Source organism: Pagrus major, chromosome 14 (assembly GCF_040436345.1).
Source record: "Pagrus major chromosome 14, Pma_NU_1.0".
Taxonomy (NCBI): Eukaryota; Metazoa; Chordata; class Actinopteri; order Spariformes; family Sparidae; genus Pagrus; species Pagrus major.
This window is the reverse complement of record NC_133228.1, coordinates 24,070,952-24,090,057: the sequence shown is the minus strand read 5'-3', so window position 1 is coordinate 24,090,057 and position 19,106 is coordinate 24,070,952. Positions and strand designations below refer to the sequence as shown.

Sequence of the window (19,106 nt, the reverse complement as noted above, 5' to 3'; positions counted from 1 at the left end):
GAGCCTGAGTCTCTAAACACAGTGAACACTGCAGAGGCATTTCACCTGGTAATGAACGCTGATTGTTCCCACTGAAGACAAAAGCCAGATGTTAGCAGGTGTTGGGGGGTTTGGTGTTCGGCGTGAAAGAGAAGAGAGAGACTTGTTTGTGTTGGAGCTGAACGAATCCTTAAAGTCGTCTCATCAGGCGGCTTTCTGCTGCTGTTTCCTGCTACACATCACCTGTGAAATGATCCTCATGTTTAGTCATCTTAATACCACACACTTCCTCTTTGTTTAGTGTGTGTGTGCAGTTAAACAGACGCACACATCCTGACATCACACAGCATCTGAGGTACAGTCGGCCGTGCGCTGACTGTGCCGAGGCCGACGTGTTTTTACAGCCGAGAGAAAAGAGGATTTATTAGAGTGGAAGTGGAACTGGGAGAGCAGAGTGACAGTACTGGGACACTGCTGTTTACCTGTGTGTGTGTGTGTGTGTGTGTGTGTGTGTGTGTAATGACAGCAGTGATACAGCAGCATTGCATCATGTTGTGGGTGTATGTGTGTGTGTGTGTGTGTGTGTGTGTGTGTGTGTGTCCACCCGCCTCCGTCTTTATGTGAAAAATGATATGAGGCATGTGTGTGTGTGTTTTATCTGTGTGTGTGTGTGTGTGTGTGTTTTATCTGTGTGTGTGTGTGTGTGTGTGTGTGTGTGTTTTATCCGTGTGTGTGTTTGATAGTCTCAGTCGTCCTTCAGCTGACAGCGCGGTGGTTTCTCTCTGTGACAGTAAAACATCCAACAACCACACACACACAAACACACACACACACACATACACACACACACACACACACACACACACACACACACACACACACACAGACACAGACACAGACACACACACAGTTGTAGCTGTGTCCAGGCAGGCAGATTTGTTGTTTTTCACTCACTGCAGCTGATACATGCATATTGATCAGTGATATCACCAGCAGCAGCTTGTAATTAACTGCTGCGTCCATCGCACACACACACACACACACACACACACACACACACACACACACACACACACACACACACACACACAAACACACAGAGGAGAGCAGCTTGACAGAGATGTGAGTTATTCCAGGAGATTCACAGCTGATCCAAACACACGTTCAGAATCCAGAGATAGAAAGTAATCAAGTATATTTACTCGAGTACTGTAGTTGAATACAATGATGTGGTGCTTCTACTCCACTTCAGAGGGACTCAAACATCATTTTCCAAACTTCACAGTAAAACTGTTATTGTCCGAGGTGTTAGTTCGGTTGATTTCCTGTTTTATGTTGAAAGTTTATCCTCACGTGTCGTCTTTTCCTTTCCACTTCCTGTCTTTGTCTGTTTTCCCGCCCCTTTTTTTCTGGATTTCACTTAATTCCAAATCAATTTGTACAATTCGGAGTCTGTTTATGGATTTCTGATAAATACGTATTAAAAGAACGGATACAGGAAAGCAGATTGTCTGAACCACGATAAGGATCCCCGTCTACCTCGGTTTCTATCACTCTACCTCTTCACCTTCTTCACCTCCTCCGTCAGTGGAGTTTCCTCAGTTGCTCCACAGTTACTTGGGGATAGTGACCGAGGTAACAAAGCTTCTTCCCGTCCAGGCAGACGCACTTCCCTCGTTCCCTTATTTGACCTTCATTTTCCTCACGTTCTTTGCTCTGCGTAATACTTTCATACCTCAGAATGATGAACAGATGCTAACAGATGCTAGCTTGTCGTGTCTCCGTGTGCAGTTTGAAGAGATGTTATACACTCAGATTAGCCCGGCTCACCACAAACACTACGTATCTGTCCGATCAGGCAGCAGCAGCTCATTTTCTCCTGCAAAACTCGCCAAATTGCTTTTAACTCAGAAACAGTTTTTTTTTTGGCCTCAGATGGAGCAGATGTCTGCGTGTCTGTCAGCCTGAGATTCACCTCAGTTTAAAGAATCAGCTTGGAGTCAGTGAAGTGAAACGTTTCTGACGGAGCTGCAGGATCACAGGAGACGGGCAGATTGATGCCGCGGTAACAAACAAGTCGGCATCAAAGTCAGTTAAAAATCTCAATTACAAAGTTTGTGTTAATACTTTTATTTTCAATGAGGCTGCAGAGCAAAACACAAACTGCTGTTGTCTGTTTTCTGCAGATCAACAGTGAGATTCACAGAACTTTCTCTGTCCTTCAGAAACTGAACTTCTAGAAGATGTTTGTTTTTATTTTTATTTTTAGAAGTGTCGTGACTCTTGGGATGTCAGTCTGACTGCTGGTCTAGATATCTCAACAAATGCTTCACGGTTCCCAGATTATAACTCCTACTGACTTAGACGATCGTCTGATTTTCCTACTTTCCATTTTTCCGCCTCATTAGCTCTGGTTCTGTGGCTGTTGTAATCAAAGATACGTCATCAACGTAAAACAACCTGTAGAATATCAGATTCACACTTTAGTTCGAGGAAATCCTGCTTTTCTTTGGTTCCAGCTGGGAACCAACTTTGCGGTTTATCAAGTAATTTATTTTTTGGGGGTGAAAAGCTCATAATTGTTCAAAATTAGGTGTTCAAACCAAAACTGAACAGGTTTCACGTTTGTGCAAAATACTGATGAATCTCTGAAGTTTCCTCTCGCACCATCACCAAACTGTCCAACACTTTTCTGTTTATGACCAAAGACATGCAATTAATGACCCTAAAGTTATATTGTGACGAATGTTAATATAGCACACTCTGGCTCCATATGCAGCTTTCTTACGACGGCTGAAAAAGTTTGTTTTTTTTCACTTTCTAAACATCAGCATCCGGACATCGACAGCATTCTGATGTTAGCATTTAGCTTTAAGTGTCTATGGTTACGTCTGATGGTTACAACATCAGAACGTCGCATGAAAGACAGGCTAACAATTTAGCAAGCTAGCCAGCAGCAAATGAAAAGGCATAAAAAAGACGAGACTGTTGGGAACATTTTCCAAAGCTTGTTAAAAAAATGACAAAAAGAAACTCCACATGACAGAAACTATAATATATTAATTTACCATCCACCAAAAAAAATTAACTTCCAGCAAACAACTCATTAAGTCGATACCACAAGAGGGAGTGTTGTTTTTGTGTTTCGATGGCAGTTACGAACACTTTGCATGTGTTCAGAAGCTTTTTTTTGTGTTAACGTGGCAGAATGAGACAGAGAAGAAGGAGAAGGGTGAAGCATTTATGCTGCTGGAGGAGCTTTGATCACGTTTTTGGTGGTTTTGTGGTCAATTAAGTGAAACGAGTTGCACTGAAGAAGCTGAGTTTACCTTCAGCCACAACCTGACATGAGTTATAATGCTCTGACTGCTCGGTGTTACATCAGTAAATATAAATCCTGACCTCAAACCTCCTGGATGTCAAACCAACAGTGATGATCACAGTTTCATTCGTGGATGTGGAGATTCACACACACACAGTCAGCAGTCACACTGTGTTGTTTCATTGAGGTCACTGCCCCTCCCTGCATGCTGATTGGTTCGTTGCAGCTGTCATGTGACCTCATTGTATTGATTATTGATTAGAGAGTTTGGCTGATCGGCTCTCGTGTGTCTGTGACTGACAGATGGACTGTATGTCCTGTTCAAGATGAAGCAGATTGTTTATTTACGAGCTGAAAAACGTGATAAAAACCAGGAAATGTGGATTTTAGAGAGGAAATAAAGGACATGACACTTGTGATCCTCCCTCACATGATCTGATCACGCAGACGGTCCGTCACCAGGATTGTTAGCAGCTAACTATCCAGCAGAGACTCGTGCTCTACTTTAAATAACCGGCACAGTAATGAAAACTCTCTCTGCATCAGTGATATCACATCATCAATATTTGACTTTGACTGTGTGAATTATCAGAATCCACCTGAAGCACAACTTTTATCTCCCTTTTATGTATTTTCCTCTGCATCTTAAAGTCGATGATGTCCGCTCGCGGCTGTGAATCCATTTTTCTTCCTGCAGATTTGAACCAAAACTCGACCCGACTCTGTTATAGTTTGTCTGGAGAGCCGAACACGATCTCGGCCTGATTCACTTATTCTCTCTTGAGACCTGACCCGCCCAACGCCGGCCTGGTTCCATTTCTGTTTGTGTCTGTGTACATTTGGACAGAAAATTAAATTTGCCTCTCTGCAGATGTGAACTTAAACCCGACCTGATCGTGTTATTTCCTCCGCAGAGTTTAACGCACACTCAGCCCTGCTCTGTGTCTCTGTGTAGATCTGATTGTAAACTCTGCCAAATTTAATTTCCCTCTCTGTATAAAAACTTGGCTTAATTCCAGTTTGTTCTCTGCAGAGCTGAGCATGCACTAATTCCATTTCCTCCCTGTATCTGTTTTTAGATCCATCTCTATTAAAATCGGCCTGATTCCATTTCTTCTTGTCTGTGCCTTTGCTTGTAGATCCGTCTGTACGCTCGGCCGGATGCCATTTCCAGCGGAGCCGGGGACTACGCTCTCCACATCACCAAGAGGCTCCTGGGATTTTACCAGGACTACTTTAAAGTTCAGTACTCACTGCCCAAGCTAGGTAAGGCTGCTGACGTCCGCCTCCTCCTTTGACGCGGTCCGGTCGTGTTGTTGTTGAAAGTTTTGGGCTGCGTCCCTCTGCGCTGCTGCCAGATTGGGGTAAAGATGGAAAGAAACTGTCGCTCTGATGTGTTAATTTCCTGTCAGCTTCAATTAAATAAAACCTGCACTTTGTTTCACCCTGCTGATCTGATGCAGGAAACGAAAACAGCTTCTCCTTCCTGAGCTGCCAGTTTCAGGGAAGTCAGCCAATTCTTTGTCCTTCGTGCAGTTTCTGTTGGGTTCATCACTTTGTGCTCATATCAGGCAAAGAAAACACCGTGTCCTCCTCTTCTTCCTGTGTGTCGGGGGGATGTGCACTGTGATTAAGTCTGGGAATTGAACCTCGGTCAGTTCTTGTGTTCAGACATTAAACACTGGTGCATTTGAGAGTTTGAGCTTATTACATTAAATGAAAACAAGGATTGTGTTAATACTCAGCAAGGTGAGGTATTAAAGTGAGGACTGCACCTTGTTGTACTGACTCTGTACCTTCATCTGGATGATTGTTATTATTGACTGCTGAGGTAACTCGTTACCAAATTAATTAAATGAAAGTGAAGAAAATGACCACAGCAGAATGAAGACGTGTCTTCAAATTTCATTCTTTGAAGAAAAAATGACTTTGTATTGAAGTAACAGCTGGTGTCGGTGCACTCGAATGACTTGAAATGAACTAAGACAGGAAGTTGATGCACTGAAAGAAGCTGAAGTGGCAGTTGATGTAAAATGGCCGCCGTTAAAGAGATTTTTGTAACAGTCGAAGTTTAAACGCTGAAAGGAGAAGAAGTGTCACTTGTGATACTTTATTTTTCTTACTCTATTTAAAATGCCATTTTTGTGGCAGTGCTTGATTTGAAGCCCTGAATAGACCTGGAGTTTGAGTCCTGAAAGGAGATGAACATTTGGCATTCGACACTGGCACTCAGTTTTTCTCTCTGGGCTTCAGGTTTTGGTTCTCGCTCCACCTCCAGTTGTGTGTGACTGTTTGATGTTTACACTTCCTTCTCTCCTGTTCAAGTTAATGAATCATTTCAGAGAAGTCAGATTTCACTCCCCCCTGCCTTTCTTCTTCTTCTTCTTCTTCTGTCTTCATAATTGTTTGTGTTTTACACCTCTGTTCTGCCAGAATCAATTAGCCGTGTCACAGCGGTGCATTTCCTTTTCTCCTCTCTGCGCCCAAACAAACTAATGTGATCACTGTGCCTCCATATTGTATATGTCAGACACCTCCCTCCTGTCCACATTCATTCATCACATTACAAATTCACTTTCACTCAAAGCTTCCTGTTTTTTTTCTTCACCCGCTCAGATTAGGTTTGACATTTACTTTCCCTCCCTGACCTTTCCACTGATATTAGCTGCATTAACAGGCTCTTCCATGCTATGGTGCAGGCCAGGCCACATAAAGACATCAGGTGGAAAGGCCTGTCAGGAGCTTAGAAGGAGTCTGTTTTGAACTGGGTGACAGAGAAGTTCTGACATCTTAAAAAGGGCTTTTAACACATGTTTTTTTTGATTAAATATCCAGGTGTCTGAGATAAAAAAAATACTGTTTTGTGACTTCAAAGTTCCGCTTCTTGAGAGCAACATAAGCATTGAATTCATTATAAGTCTATATTTCCTTTTTTACACTGACTTTGTGCAAATAAGTAGGTGCTTAGGTGGAAAAACAAAGCTAATACAAAGATAAACTCGCATAACTGCCAAGCTTAAGGCTTTAAAACCCATTTAAATTTATTTTCATGGATTTGAAATCTCATTGGCGACATGACACATCAGTCATCTGGAGGCTAGCATGTAAGTGGCTCAGGAGAGAGGGGAGGGAACAAGGAAGGGGGTCTCCTGTATATGAAATCACTCGTTTGCTGTTGCAGGCAACAGGGTGGGCATAGAAGCTCCTAACTGTCATCTGTATCTGTATCTCATCATTTTCAAGCCCGAAACGACTAGTTATTTTCATACAAGAGACCACATTTTCCAACCGTGTTCGTGGCAACAAAAGCGGATATTCTTGACTTGACATCGAGACAAATTGCAGCTGAAAATTGCGTCATTTTAACAAGTCGTCGGGACAATTTCCAGATGTTTTGCAGTGACAGAACCAGATATCTTTGTCAGTCAAGTAGTTTTTGTGCCTGAAACCTAACCAAAGCATAAGCCGTGTTGTCACAACATAAAATTGAAAGTACAGCCTCACAGAGCCTCTAGCACTCTCAACACTTTATGTTAAGACAAGTTATTAACATGTGAAACATTATATTATGATCACAAGTCTTCATCTTGCTGGAGCAACATTGATACATTGTGTGCCAGGCCATCGTTGCTACTGGTCGAAATGTCCTGAAAACACAAGCGAACCTGGTGTTTTCTGTTCAGGATGCTTCAGACTCAGGTAGCAAAAATATCTCTGCCCAGCCGTGTCCTTTAGTAAACCTGGCACACCTATCTGCTGGGCTCATGCCAGCCTCATGATCGATGACGCACCAGAATCTACCCCCCGTTGGTCTGATTCCAGGAGTCAACATTTGCCCAAAGCTTGGCTGTGTGCTGCTAAATGGAGCCGATTTTCCCTCCAAATGAAACCAGGCCCACATTCTTATAACCGAGCCAAAACTGGTGACAATATGTCGGCCAGAGCCAGCTCAGGTTCGGTCCTCCAGGGTGCCAACACCTTGCATTTGTTCTCGATATCATGTAGAGATATCCTCAGCTTTTTTTTTGCTTCTGCAATATCTTTGGGATCAGAGCTTCAGAGCAGCACGGGACAAGGGAGATTGGAGAGTCTTTATGGTGCTCCTGTAATTTAAAATGATACTACTCTTTATTTATAAAGAACTTTTCAAAACCAAGGTTACAAAGTGGTTCACAATCTGTAGATTTTACAAGAAAAACAATTCCAGTAATATCAAAAAGACAATTCAAGTAACATCAGGATAAACTCTGGGATGAAGTTATTTTCTAAGAGGAGATTTCAAAGATGCTCAGACTTAACCTCTTTCCCTCGGGCAGGATGAGCCTCCGGGCCCTGACTGTGAAGACTCTCCACTGGTATTAGGCCGTGACACAAGTATAGTACTAAAAAGTCAGAATATCGGAAGGTACAAGGCCTCAAAGAGCCCTGAAAGTAACAACGAGAGCCTAAAATCAGTTCTAAGATGATAAAAGGAAGATGGGACGAGCTTTGTGATATACTGTTTAAAGATATAATAACTACGAATTCTGCATTAAAATGTCTAAAAGTGATTTAGACTTTTGTTTTATATTTTGTTGAGTTGTGTGATGATTGTGTGATTATCCAAAATGTTTCCAATAATTTGAACCAGACAAACCCACAAATTTGCTCAAGGTAACGGTGTAGTGAGCATTTATACATGTGAGCTGACTCCGACGGAGGAGTATGATCCAAGAATAGCAGCAGCCGACCGGTCAGAAGGGACTGCAGCAGCTGAAGAGGGCGGTGTGTTTACTGGGGAAACAACACACCACAATCGCTGTTTTTTTGATTGTATGTGGCACAAATACTGCAGATGTGGACTGTAGTTGTCACTAAAAAGTAAAAAAGTAATCTCTGAGCTCTCCTCCCATCAAGAAAATGTGGTGCTTTCTTGTCTGGGGAGGTGGGGTTGAGTCTCAGCATCTCATCTGCAAGTGATGATGAAACTGGACGATGTGAAGAGAGACTCAGTCTCAGTGTTTCTGCTGCAACAGGCTTGACTTATTGTTAGCGGATCCCGGCATGCCGAGTCGGACTTGATGGCCCGTCAGGTCATCATGAAGGAAGCTGATGGGGAGAAAGATGTTTGGGTTGCTTTGCGTGCTGCCACTGGGTCCTGAACAGGAGCCAGACTCTCAAATAGACGGATGGATTCAACAGAGGGAAACGCTGATAATGTGCCAGATAGTCCCAAACTCCCCAAACGCACTCCCAGCTCAGTGTTTTGAAGTTTTGGAAGTCAAATTAGCTCCAAATCCGAGCGTGAACTGTGGTAAATACTTAAATGCAGTGAGCGCAAACTCTCTCTGCGTCGATTCTTCTTCTTTGATTTGATTTTCTGTTTTAAATCTAGTCAGACGCTTCCTGTTTTTGTGTGTGCGTGTGTCAGCAGAGACTGAACGCATTCTTCCATTATAAATCTGCTCTGTGCGTTTTCACCCTGTTAGTCGACATAAATCCACGTAACTACGATTCTCTGCCAGCGCGAGTGTGTGTGCACATTCATACTGATGTTGACATCAGTCTTTACCACAGCTTGCCTCTAACCCCACCCCACCGCTGCCAGCTCTGTGTGTGTGTGTGTGTGTGTGTGTGTGTGTGTGTGTGTGTGTGTGTGTGTGTGTGTGTGTGAGTGGTCCCAGAGCCTCAGGGCTCCATCTGTTGTCATGCAGGGCATCGAGCTCCCCTGAGAGAGCGAGAGAGAAATGATGAGCCGAGATACAAATTTAAAGAGACAGAGGGGAAACTGCAGCGTGCAGACGGATGAAGATACAGATCATAACGATGAAGAATTACAGTCAGTCGTTCAGGTTTAGGTCCCGTCAGAGACGAGCCCGAGGACGTCCATCTGTCCGTCCACATATCTCCACGTCTGACCCTCCAGAGAGCCATTAAATTTACCGTGGATATTCGTGTCCCCCAGAGGATGAAGCTTAACTGTGTCGTTGACCCTCTGAACTTTCCTCAAGTGCCGACACCAGACCAAAAAATTCCACTTTAAACCCGCTCACACCGGGTGTCAACATGTCACGTCTGTCAAAATGTCACAGTGTGAACGCAGTCGGTCAGGCGGTATGATTGCATTGTGATCGCAGCGTATCCAGGTTGTAAAAGACATCTGTTTAAAAGGTCACTCAACTCAGCCTCTCCCCGCTGGTTCAAGCCTCCTGTCAGTCAGCTACAGATGCAAAGAATACTTTTAATCCTTTCTGTGGGGAGATGTTTGCCATCTGACCACATTCATTTACTCCTTCTAAAAGAGGTATGTGATACCGTCGGCCTCAGCATTTGTTGCCTTCCTGCAGGTTGTTTTCCTTCTTGTTGCCTTCGCCAAGCAGGTGATGTTTCCCTCCGTGTTTGTTGGTTTGTTTGTCAGCAGGATTACACGAAATTTACTCAACGGATTTCCACAAAACTTGGATGGAGGATGCGTCTCATCCCAGATTAGACCCCATTAACTCCTGGTGTGCATCCAGGAATTTCCTCTTAATTTCTTTTCTCAATTAACATTTTCATGAATTTCTCTGGGAATGAAAAAATCAGGTGTTTTTTAAGTTTATGTAGTTTTTAATATGTTTTCAGAGAAGGTAGTCTTTTGTCAGCTGCTTCATCAGAACATACAGAGATAGAAACCTGCAACTACGACCAAAAGGGACACAGAAAGGTACCAAGGCCGACCACCTAGGCTTTGTCGGGCCTTGGTGGAGGTATGCACTCTACTGAGGTTCATTCTAGTTATAAACACGCAGTGGTTCAACTGTTCTTTTGTTTTATCCATTTTTAGTCCAGTTTTCAAGCGTCGATTTTTATCTAAAATTCCAGAAAAAGTTGTTTACGAGCATCTCAAATCATTTCTAAGTGAGAGTGGCACATTTGAAGCCTTTCGATCGTGTCAGGGAGCACCAGAGGGATGAATCGGCTCTGTCAGGAGTTTATTAAGACTGTGCTATTTCAATACTTTCAGACCTTTGTGGCATCTGATGCAGCTGACCGTAAACTGCTTATCGCAAGACTGGAACGGTGGGTTGGGATCAAGAAAATGTCGGGGAAATAGAAAAAATGGAAACTTTGTTGTTATTCACAGAAAGTCACGTTTCATCAGTAGCATTTGGAGAGAAAGACACTTCTGACCAGGGACGGCAATTAATAGACCCAAGACAGATTATTAACAATAAATATAAAAGTAATGCATGTTACCAGTTACCAGTGAGTACTTTTCAACGTTGTCACACATAACGGAAGGTAAAATCAAATTTGTGCGCGTCTGTGCCAAATAATTCTAACAATACAGCACGATACTGAGGATACGTCCTAGGAAACACATAAACTTTTCTTCCGTCGTTCCAACTGTTTCACTGTGACTGTAGTTAATGACTTTCATCTCCCTGTAGAAGTGTTTTGACTCCTTGTTGTCACCTGTACATGCCGTTCCCACTTCAAGCTGAACTGTCGTCTAACACATACATTTTTGTGGTGAGGCAGCCTGCTGAGGTTTACCCCAGTCTACCTGAAACTTTTTCTCATCTCAAACTCCACAGGATTATAAGAAAGAGGAGAAATATCTCCTTTCCTGTCCCTCCCAAAGGTAAAGACGAGCACCAGGAGAGCTGAAATATATATATATATAAATATATATGTGTGTGTATATGTGTTGAATTGGGACCAGTTGGAGAGCAGATGAGTCTACGTATAAAATCTGTAGCTGTAGCTACAGAAATGATGGATCCAGTGGAGCATACAAATCCTTACCTTCTTCATCCCTTCCTTCCCTCCTTTATTTTTACCCCAAACCAAACCCAGAGCTCCTTCGCTTTCTGCAGAAACTCCGTCCCAGCTGGGGAGCTGGTTTTTCCTCTCGTTCTGTTCAATGCAGAAGTGGAGAGATAACTGAAGGAGCGATAACGGGCCTCTCCGGGCTTCCGTAGGAATTCATTTGACTGTTCCAGTGGAGCAGAAATCTTGCAGCAGCGGAGCGAGCCGAGGCTCAGGTGATCCGACTGTCAGGAGAATTAACGCTGAATATCTGAGTGTGTCTGAACGTGTGTGTGAACACGCCAAGTGGACTAATGTGTTCTGTTGAGTTCTGGCTCCATCTGGGATCCACAGAGACACACAGACAGCACCGCCTGAGGTCCAACACACACACACACACACACACACACACACACACACACACACACACACACACACACACACAAATGTGCACCTACATTCCCTCACTTGTGTCTTTTCATCTTTTCATCTTTTCTTTCCATCCTTCTTTCTTTCTTTCTTTCTTTCTTTCTTTCCTCTTTGTCTCTCGCTCTCTCTCTCATGCCGTCGCCTCGGGCCGACACACAACAACAGATGGACTGAACTGAAACACACACACTTGCACACACACACACACACACACATTCAACACACACACACACACACTCAGAGCTGCAGGCCAGTCAGCTGTCTGCCTGCTGCTGCCTCAGTGAAGCTGAAAGCCGAAAGTCTCTTCCAGTCAGTCGGTCCGTCCGCTTCGTTCGGAGCTGTTTGAAAGAATTTAGCATTAATATTCAATAAAGTGAGGAAGACAATCTTTTTTAGACCGCAGTGACTTTACAAAGTTTCCCCACAGAATGAAAGAGGCGGCAATAATACAAGAAATTGAACCTCTTTTCCCCTGTCGAGCATCGAATCGCCTGACAGAACTGTATTTGAAATTCTGGCGAGGACCCCAGAGTGTCCAAAGACATCACACACATCAGGCTGAATTTGGGGGGAAATGCATATAAAACGGTGCTCGGGACATCTAGAATATTTTCCATTTGATGCAAAAGCTGCAGCCATAAAAAACACGTCGTCTCAGATTTCAATATTTCACCCAGAATGAGATTGCTTCAATAAAGGCTGGAGCACAAAATATATGTGTAACCCGGAGAAACGGCACCACAGAACACGATGTGAAATACTGAAGAGAGGGATCTTATCCTCGACCTCTTCAGGGCACAGTGAACATTTTCAAACTCAAAACTAGTTTACTGCTTTTGTTGCTGAAAGTCATTCAGTTAACTGAAACTCAGTAGTTTGTCAAAAACTACTTTCATTCTTCTTCTTTCATTGTGTTTAAAGTTGCACTTAATCTGTGTTTTTGTGGTTACAAAGAACTAAATCTAAAGTTTATGTAACAGTGAGTGTTTATATGACGTTTTAGCATCTATCAGTTCATTGTTTTGGTTTAACGTCACGCTACTTTGCTGTTAGCCTGTCACACAGTCGCAGTTTGGTTAGGAAAACATTGTTGTTTAGATTAAAATAACTTTGTTACTTATGTACATTCAGCTACAAACGTACCAACATTATGTACATTACGTTACATACGTGACATAACCCAACAGTAAGGTAAAATAACTCAACATTGGCGGTCTCCTGGAAGAAAGTCCTGTGCTTTTTCATCCCGACCGTCCACCTTAAGTCCTAAAGCTGACTTTTTCATCCTTGAAACTACTTCCCCCGCCTTCCTCCTTTGCTGCTGTAATAATTACTGCAGCCACTAGAGGTCGCCTCCTAACAACAAACACCAATATGGCTCGTAAGAAGCTGCTTCCACAGTTGATCTATATGTGTTTTGGTGTGATTGTGCTGTGATTCATACTTACAAAAAGTTTTGGAATCGGTCCGGTAGATCGCCTCAGTTGGTGGCCGCGACACATTTACAATGGAGCTGAGACGATGTACTGGACTGATTCAAAAACTTTTGGTAAACATGAATCATTCACACACCAAAGTGGAAACTAAAATAAAGACGATGATGCTGACAAACAGAACTTCTTAACTGCAAAAACAACCAAAGGTTTCTGCAACAAGCCACCTTCACAAAATCCCCTGAACTAAAGCTCGTAAGCAAAGAGCAAAAGCTACAGTAGTTATTGTTCCTGTGTCGACTCATAATGGAGACAAACACGTTTTACCACCAGAAAATATGTTTGTTTTCCCCGCAAAGACTAAATCCGCAAATAAAACCCTCAATCATTCCACAATAATCTCCGAAAGTTTACTGTCTCATCGACTTACATAATAAAATCTGGAACGGTCCCTGAACGCCTCATCTGCTGCTCCACAATCGTCCTCACTGATCCTGCAGCTTTCACTCTCTCCGGTTACGTCTGTGAAACAGAGGAGCTTGTTAAGTATTTTTCCTCTTTATCCATTGTAAATATATTATTTTTTTTAAGCTGGCTCTCCACCTACTTCAAAGCTGTCTGGGATCTGGTAACATTTTTCTTTTTGTTTTTCCGGGCTCTCCCAATCCCCAGAAGAAGAATCCTGGAGGATTTCCTGCTTCTTGTGGATGACTTTGATATACTTTTATTCCCACTCGGGTACATGTGTGATACTTTCTAGACCATGGATTTATTGAGGGAACTGGATAATGTGATCCAAGATGTTGCCTCATTCATAAATGTGGAAGACGTGAACCAGCCGGGATCCTTCTTCAGGCTTCCTGAGGCTGCGGCGTCTTACCCTCTCTGGGGGAACTGTTGGACTTTGTGCCAATGTTCTTACACTTCACAGTAGAGAAATTGGGGGGGAAGACAAATAACATACAGATGACGTAGCTAAAATGGGACCTTGCAGGATAGTGGAGCTGAAGCTGCAACATCTGTCCTGATGATGGCGCTAGAGGGAAGGTTATCAGCTTATTAATTAACAGGTTTCATCCTCCAAGGATGCATAAATGTAATCTGTCAATTTTTAGAAATCTAGTCAGTTTGAGTCTCGTTATTGATCAAAGTGTTGGATTGAGCTGAACTATGGTCGGTCGTTCGGCAGCCTCGTTGTTGACGTCGTGATGTTAACAACATTTGGTGTGTGCAATAAAGTGATCGGGAAAATACCTCGGTAGAAATTGTAGATAAAACTATCAAAAAGCCTAAAAAAGGACACGATGCTTAACGTGCTCAGAAGTATTGTGCTCAGTTTTCTAAATTCAGAATTGTTTGCGATCAATACGATTTGTTTTGTTGAGTTAAATTTCATGAAAATACATGCAGCATTTTTATTTTTAAAATTCGTAACACGATATAAATACTTTTATCAATTCTTATGGTGTATTAACTATGGATGCTAATTTTTAATCATTAATCGCTGCTAAGAAGTAAAGATGTCTTTACTGACAATCAGAGGCAGCACAAATACAATAAAAACATATTTTACAATAACAGATTACAGATGTTTGCTTTTCAAATATATCCAAGTAAAACACAAAATACTGGTATTTAATAGCTTCAGTGTTTGATTTTGTTGCCAGTTGTTGAACATTAATTTGTGTAATTTTGTTTAAAATTCAATAACTTTACATCAAACACAGATCATGTCAGAGGTTAAAACAGTTTGCTAAAGATGTTCACCATATTTCATATATTATTGATGAATTATTAATAATCGTTAAGGCAGTCGACTATCGATTAAAGAAATTAATTAAAATTTGCCTCCCTCGTATTAACATACACAGTCTTTAACTTTAAGTTGTGCAGATTGTAGAGATGTGAAACATTTGAAGATGAGCAAAAATAGCAATGTAATCACTGGAGTTCAAATAATCCTGAAGAAAACTTTAAAATTTTACATTTCTCAGACAAGTTCTGCAGTTGTAAGTGTCTTTCTCTATGATTCATAAGAGGATTTATGGGTATTTATGTGCGATGGACATCAGTGATAATAATATCCTCAGCAAGAGTATCTGAAAATGTGTCTCACGTCTCCGATTTGGCTGGACGATGACTATAATTTTAAGTGGCCAAAGTACAATAACCCACATTAAACTGTCCCTCACATCTCTCCTTCAAAGTGATTTACAGAAACAGAAATCCTGGGTCATTAAGACGGCGTTTTATTGGAGGTAACATACCAATTTAAAATCATGACATCCACTTTTTGCACAAATGAGTTTCCTATCAGATGCGGCTGCTCTTTGTGCTCTTCGGCCCTTTAAAGAACGACTCGGCTGGCTGTTTCTGTGCTGCCGGCACAAAGCAGGCTGAAAATGAATGGAGATGTTATCGCTGTTATCTTCTTCAAAAGTCTTTTAGCGGCAATTTCTTCCTATGACCTCACCACTGAAAGGTAATTTGGCGGTTGGTCTGCGGTTCAGAGGACAGGATGGATGAACGTCGGGTCTCTTTAGGACGCTGTCTCTGTTTCAAAGCAGTTTGGGAAACAGCCAGAGGTGAGGAATTTATTTCCAGCAGTGAGCAAAGCAGAGCCAAAACCATCCAGGACCTCTGAGAGGAGTTTAAAGGGATTATTTCCAAAGAGCTGGAGGACGACAGTCACAGATGAGACTCAGCTTCTCAGATCCTGAGGAGATACTGAGGTGAATTGATTTCACAGAGGAGAGCAGAGAGCCTCTTCAGCTGCGGAGACAACATCAGGTTCAGGGTTAACAAGCTGATCGCTGCTGTTCAACTAAAACAAAGAACTGTATCGAGGGTTTATGGACGCGCTTAAGAGGCTTTTTTCTGACGCTCTGTGGGGCCTCGGGGTGGGGGTGTTGGTTCAAAGCTGCCCAAGACCTCACGGGAGCTGGAGCTGCTCATAACACACATATATATTAGTCATTGTTGTATCTCTGTTTGAATGCCAAAGTGTTTTCAGCCTGCACAGTGTAGATCCTGCAGACAGCATGGTTTTGTGGATTCACTGTGAAAAGACGAGTGAAGAATTGTAAAAACAAAGTGCAGGTAATTGATATTTCTACTGCACTTTATTGAAAGTTCTAACTTGAAACATGTCAATTCAAGTCATATCCAAGACGACGACAATCTCACGACGCTCTGCTGACATCTCTAGTGTCGGTTTCACACGTGACGGACTCCACGGTAAAATAAATAAATATTCAACGTTCAGCTAAACTTAAAAATAAAGCTTGCTGACAAACAGTTCACATACTTTGGGTTGAAATAACGTTGAGTAACTCAAACCATGATCTCTGTCTAAACACAACCAAGCCTCAAAGGTCCTGTTTGTAAGAAATGTTGTTGGTATGTCGGATCACCACCATCTCACAGCGTCAGTATTTTACGAGTTTGAAATGAGGCTCAAAATCTACTTTTCTTACAAATAGGACCTTTAATGAAACGTGGTTGCATCATCGAACAAGTCTTGACATCTCTTGTTCTGCAAATCAGCACATCAGTGCTGGCAGTCAGTGCTGGAACGTAGACAGAAAAGCACTTACCTGAAAGATGGATCAGAAACCTTTTGTGAGAAGAAACATTGACGAGCTTTCAGTTTGTCTGAGTTCTGTTTGGGAGTTGATGAACTTTTACTGATTTCACCACTGAACCCTTCTGGTACGTTGTGGATAGTCAGTCCTGGTTGGTTGATTGATGGGTCAGTTTTAGCTTCTGGGCATATTAAAAGTCCAGTTTGTAAGAAAGTAGATTGTTGTGTCTGATCGCCAGCTCGTCAAATACTTTTTGGATTGTAGGTCGGGTCGGCCGCCAAGCAAAGGGCATCAGAATTTGAAGATTTGATTTGGGTGACTCAAAAATCAACTTTTCTTACAAAGAGCACCTTCGAGGCTGCTGTGAGACTTCAGCAACGTTCTTCCTTTTATACCCGTTCAGGTTATTTATCCTGTGAACTCCTCCACTGACAGGAAGTCCATAAAGCTGACAGCTTGTTTGGAGCGTTTCAGGTTGTTTTGTTGAAATTTTGGACGTGTACGTTATCTCTTCAGAGAGTCTCATTACTTTAATACATTTGTGAGTATCTTCACAGGACTGTGCTTTCAGTGTCAGACAATGATTGGACTTCTCTGAGGGAAATGATCAACAGAAGATGAGTTAAACGACTCGTGGGAAGAGATACAGAAGGGTGAAGGGAGATCAACAGTTTCAGGAGACAGAAACCAGAAAATCTCAAACCTCAAGACTTCCGTGATTTCGATGTTCATTGTGTGTGTGTGAGTGTCGCTATTAGTGTCACGTCAATGCAAGAACACAGCTTATTATGCAAAACACACACACGCACATACACACTCGCCGTGTCTTTAAAAGTACCAATTAGAGACATTTAATCACCGGACTGTCTGGATGAGTTACACTCAGCCTGTTCACCAGTGAGCTGCGGCCTCGCTGCTGGAATATCTCAGAGCAGCAGTAGATGTTTTTATCGATATCCGATACCACGGGGAAAAACTGACACGCTGTAAAGGGCGTTTTCAATAAAAGATAAATATAACGAGGCTTGTGTGTTGCACAACAGTATCTGAGTTCCTAGTATTTTCCTATCAACTCAAACTCTGCTGGCTGAGATTCGTCTGCCTTTGCTTTGAGAATTTTTGGCATGTGGTTACCCCACTTTTGTCAAAAAAGTATCTGTTGTGGCCTTTACATCGGTACATCGCTCTCTTCAGAGCCACCAGACTCCATTGACAAAAGCATCATTTTCTGTCTCTCACAATACAGGAGTTTGTGGTGCACCGCTGCTTCAACCAGTGTGTTTCTCTGTGTTATTGTGTGACCTCAAATATTAACTAACATTATCAACAGAATGTGAAAACGTAACTGCATGTAATATGAAAGCTGCTCGGAAAGCTCGACTTCCCGGCTCGTGACCCAGATCTTCAGTGTTGTGCGGCGCATAGAGCGAGTACACAAGAGACTTTGTGTTCAACTTGAATTCGGGTCACTTGAATCAGGATACAATCATTTAAACTTGTGGCTCTTTCAGACTTTTCAAATTTTGTTGGACCGAATGGCCTCGATTTATGATCAAATGAGTCATTTCGCTCAAAAACGCGGTGATGTAATTACACGGTTTGGCCACTAAGAAACTTGGCTTCAAGGCCTGGCGCTCTTCCTCGGGGGTTAGCTAGCCTGTAGCCACGAGAGGTAATAGTGAGATAAGAAACATCACCAACACTTCCCTAACACTTCAGCTAATATGACCGCGAGCTGCACGGTTAACTGAGCTAGGAAGCTCATGGCAGCTGGTGATGTGCTGCCCCCTGTCTGTTTGGAGTATGAATGACACCGTCAGTCGTGGAATAGTGACACTGTTGGATTTAAGCTCTTAAAGAGAGATGGGTCGATGTTGAAGATAAGTGGTTGTTTGTGTTTAAACTTAGAGAACAAAACTGCTTTATTTATCTCTACATGACGCATCCTGATGGATGGTAGGTGGTTTAAACTGTCCCGAGGGATCCGCCAGTTGTTGATAAACATGATGTTTAAAACAAGAAGCAACCGTCTAATATATCTGTGTTTAGACTTCAATATCTGCCGAACATCAGAACGTCAGAAGAAGTAGAATTAACTGTTGAGAGCTGAACTTGTTAGAGAGAGAAAATGTTTGACTTGTTTCTAGAGAGAACTTTAGGGTTTTCCAGTTCACTTCAATAAAGGCAGGTTTACCTCGAGACACCAGAGGGCAAATTAAACTCTCTCTCTTTCTTTGTGTGTGTGTGTGTGTGAGTGTAACTTGTCCAGACAGCCGGCGCAGTGATTAAATGTCTCTAATTGGTGCTTTTAAAGACACAGAGGAGACAGAGTGTGAAGCCGAAGCAGCTATTTTAATGTCACTTCAAGACGACGAGAGAGGTCGTTATGTAACACACATACACACAGTGCAGGAGTGTGTGTGTGTGTGTGTGTGTGTGTGTGTGTGTGTGTGTGGGTGTGTGCGCTGCTCTCCTGCTGTCACAATCAAAGACAACCGGCTGAACGAACGGACGAAAATAAATGAAAAAACAAGGGAGAGAAACGGGATGATAACCAGCTCAGGACGGAGCAGATCTCAGGTCTAC

General features: G+C 42.5%; 1 protein-coding gene across 1 annotated transcript in view; it reads left to right on the top strand.

Moving 5' to 3' along the window:
• Positions 1–19,106, top strand: part of LOC141008175 (thyrotropin-releasing hormone-degrading ectoenzyme-like) — a 188,517-nt gene that overhangs the window by 59,210 nt on the left and 110,201 nt on the right. The window contains exon 5 of the mRNA XM_073480421.1: positions 4,441–4,567. Within this exon, the coding sequence (XP_073336522.1) occupies positions 4,441–4,567 (127 nt within the window). The remainder of the gene's footprint in view (positions 1–4,440; positions 4,568–19,106) is intronic.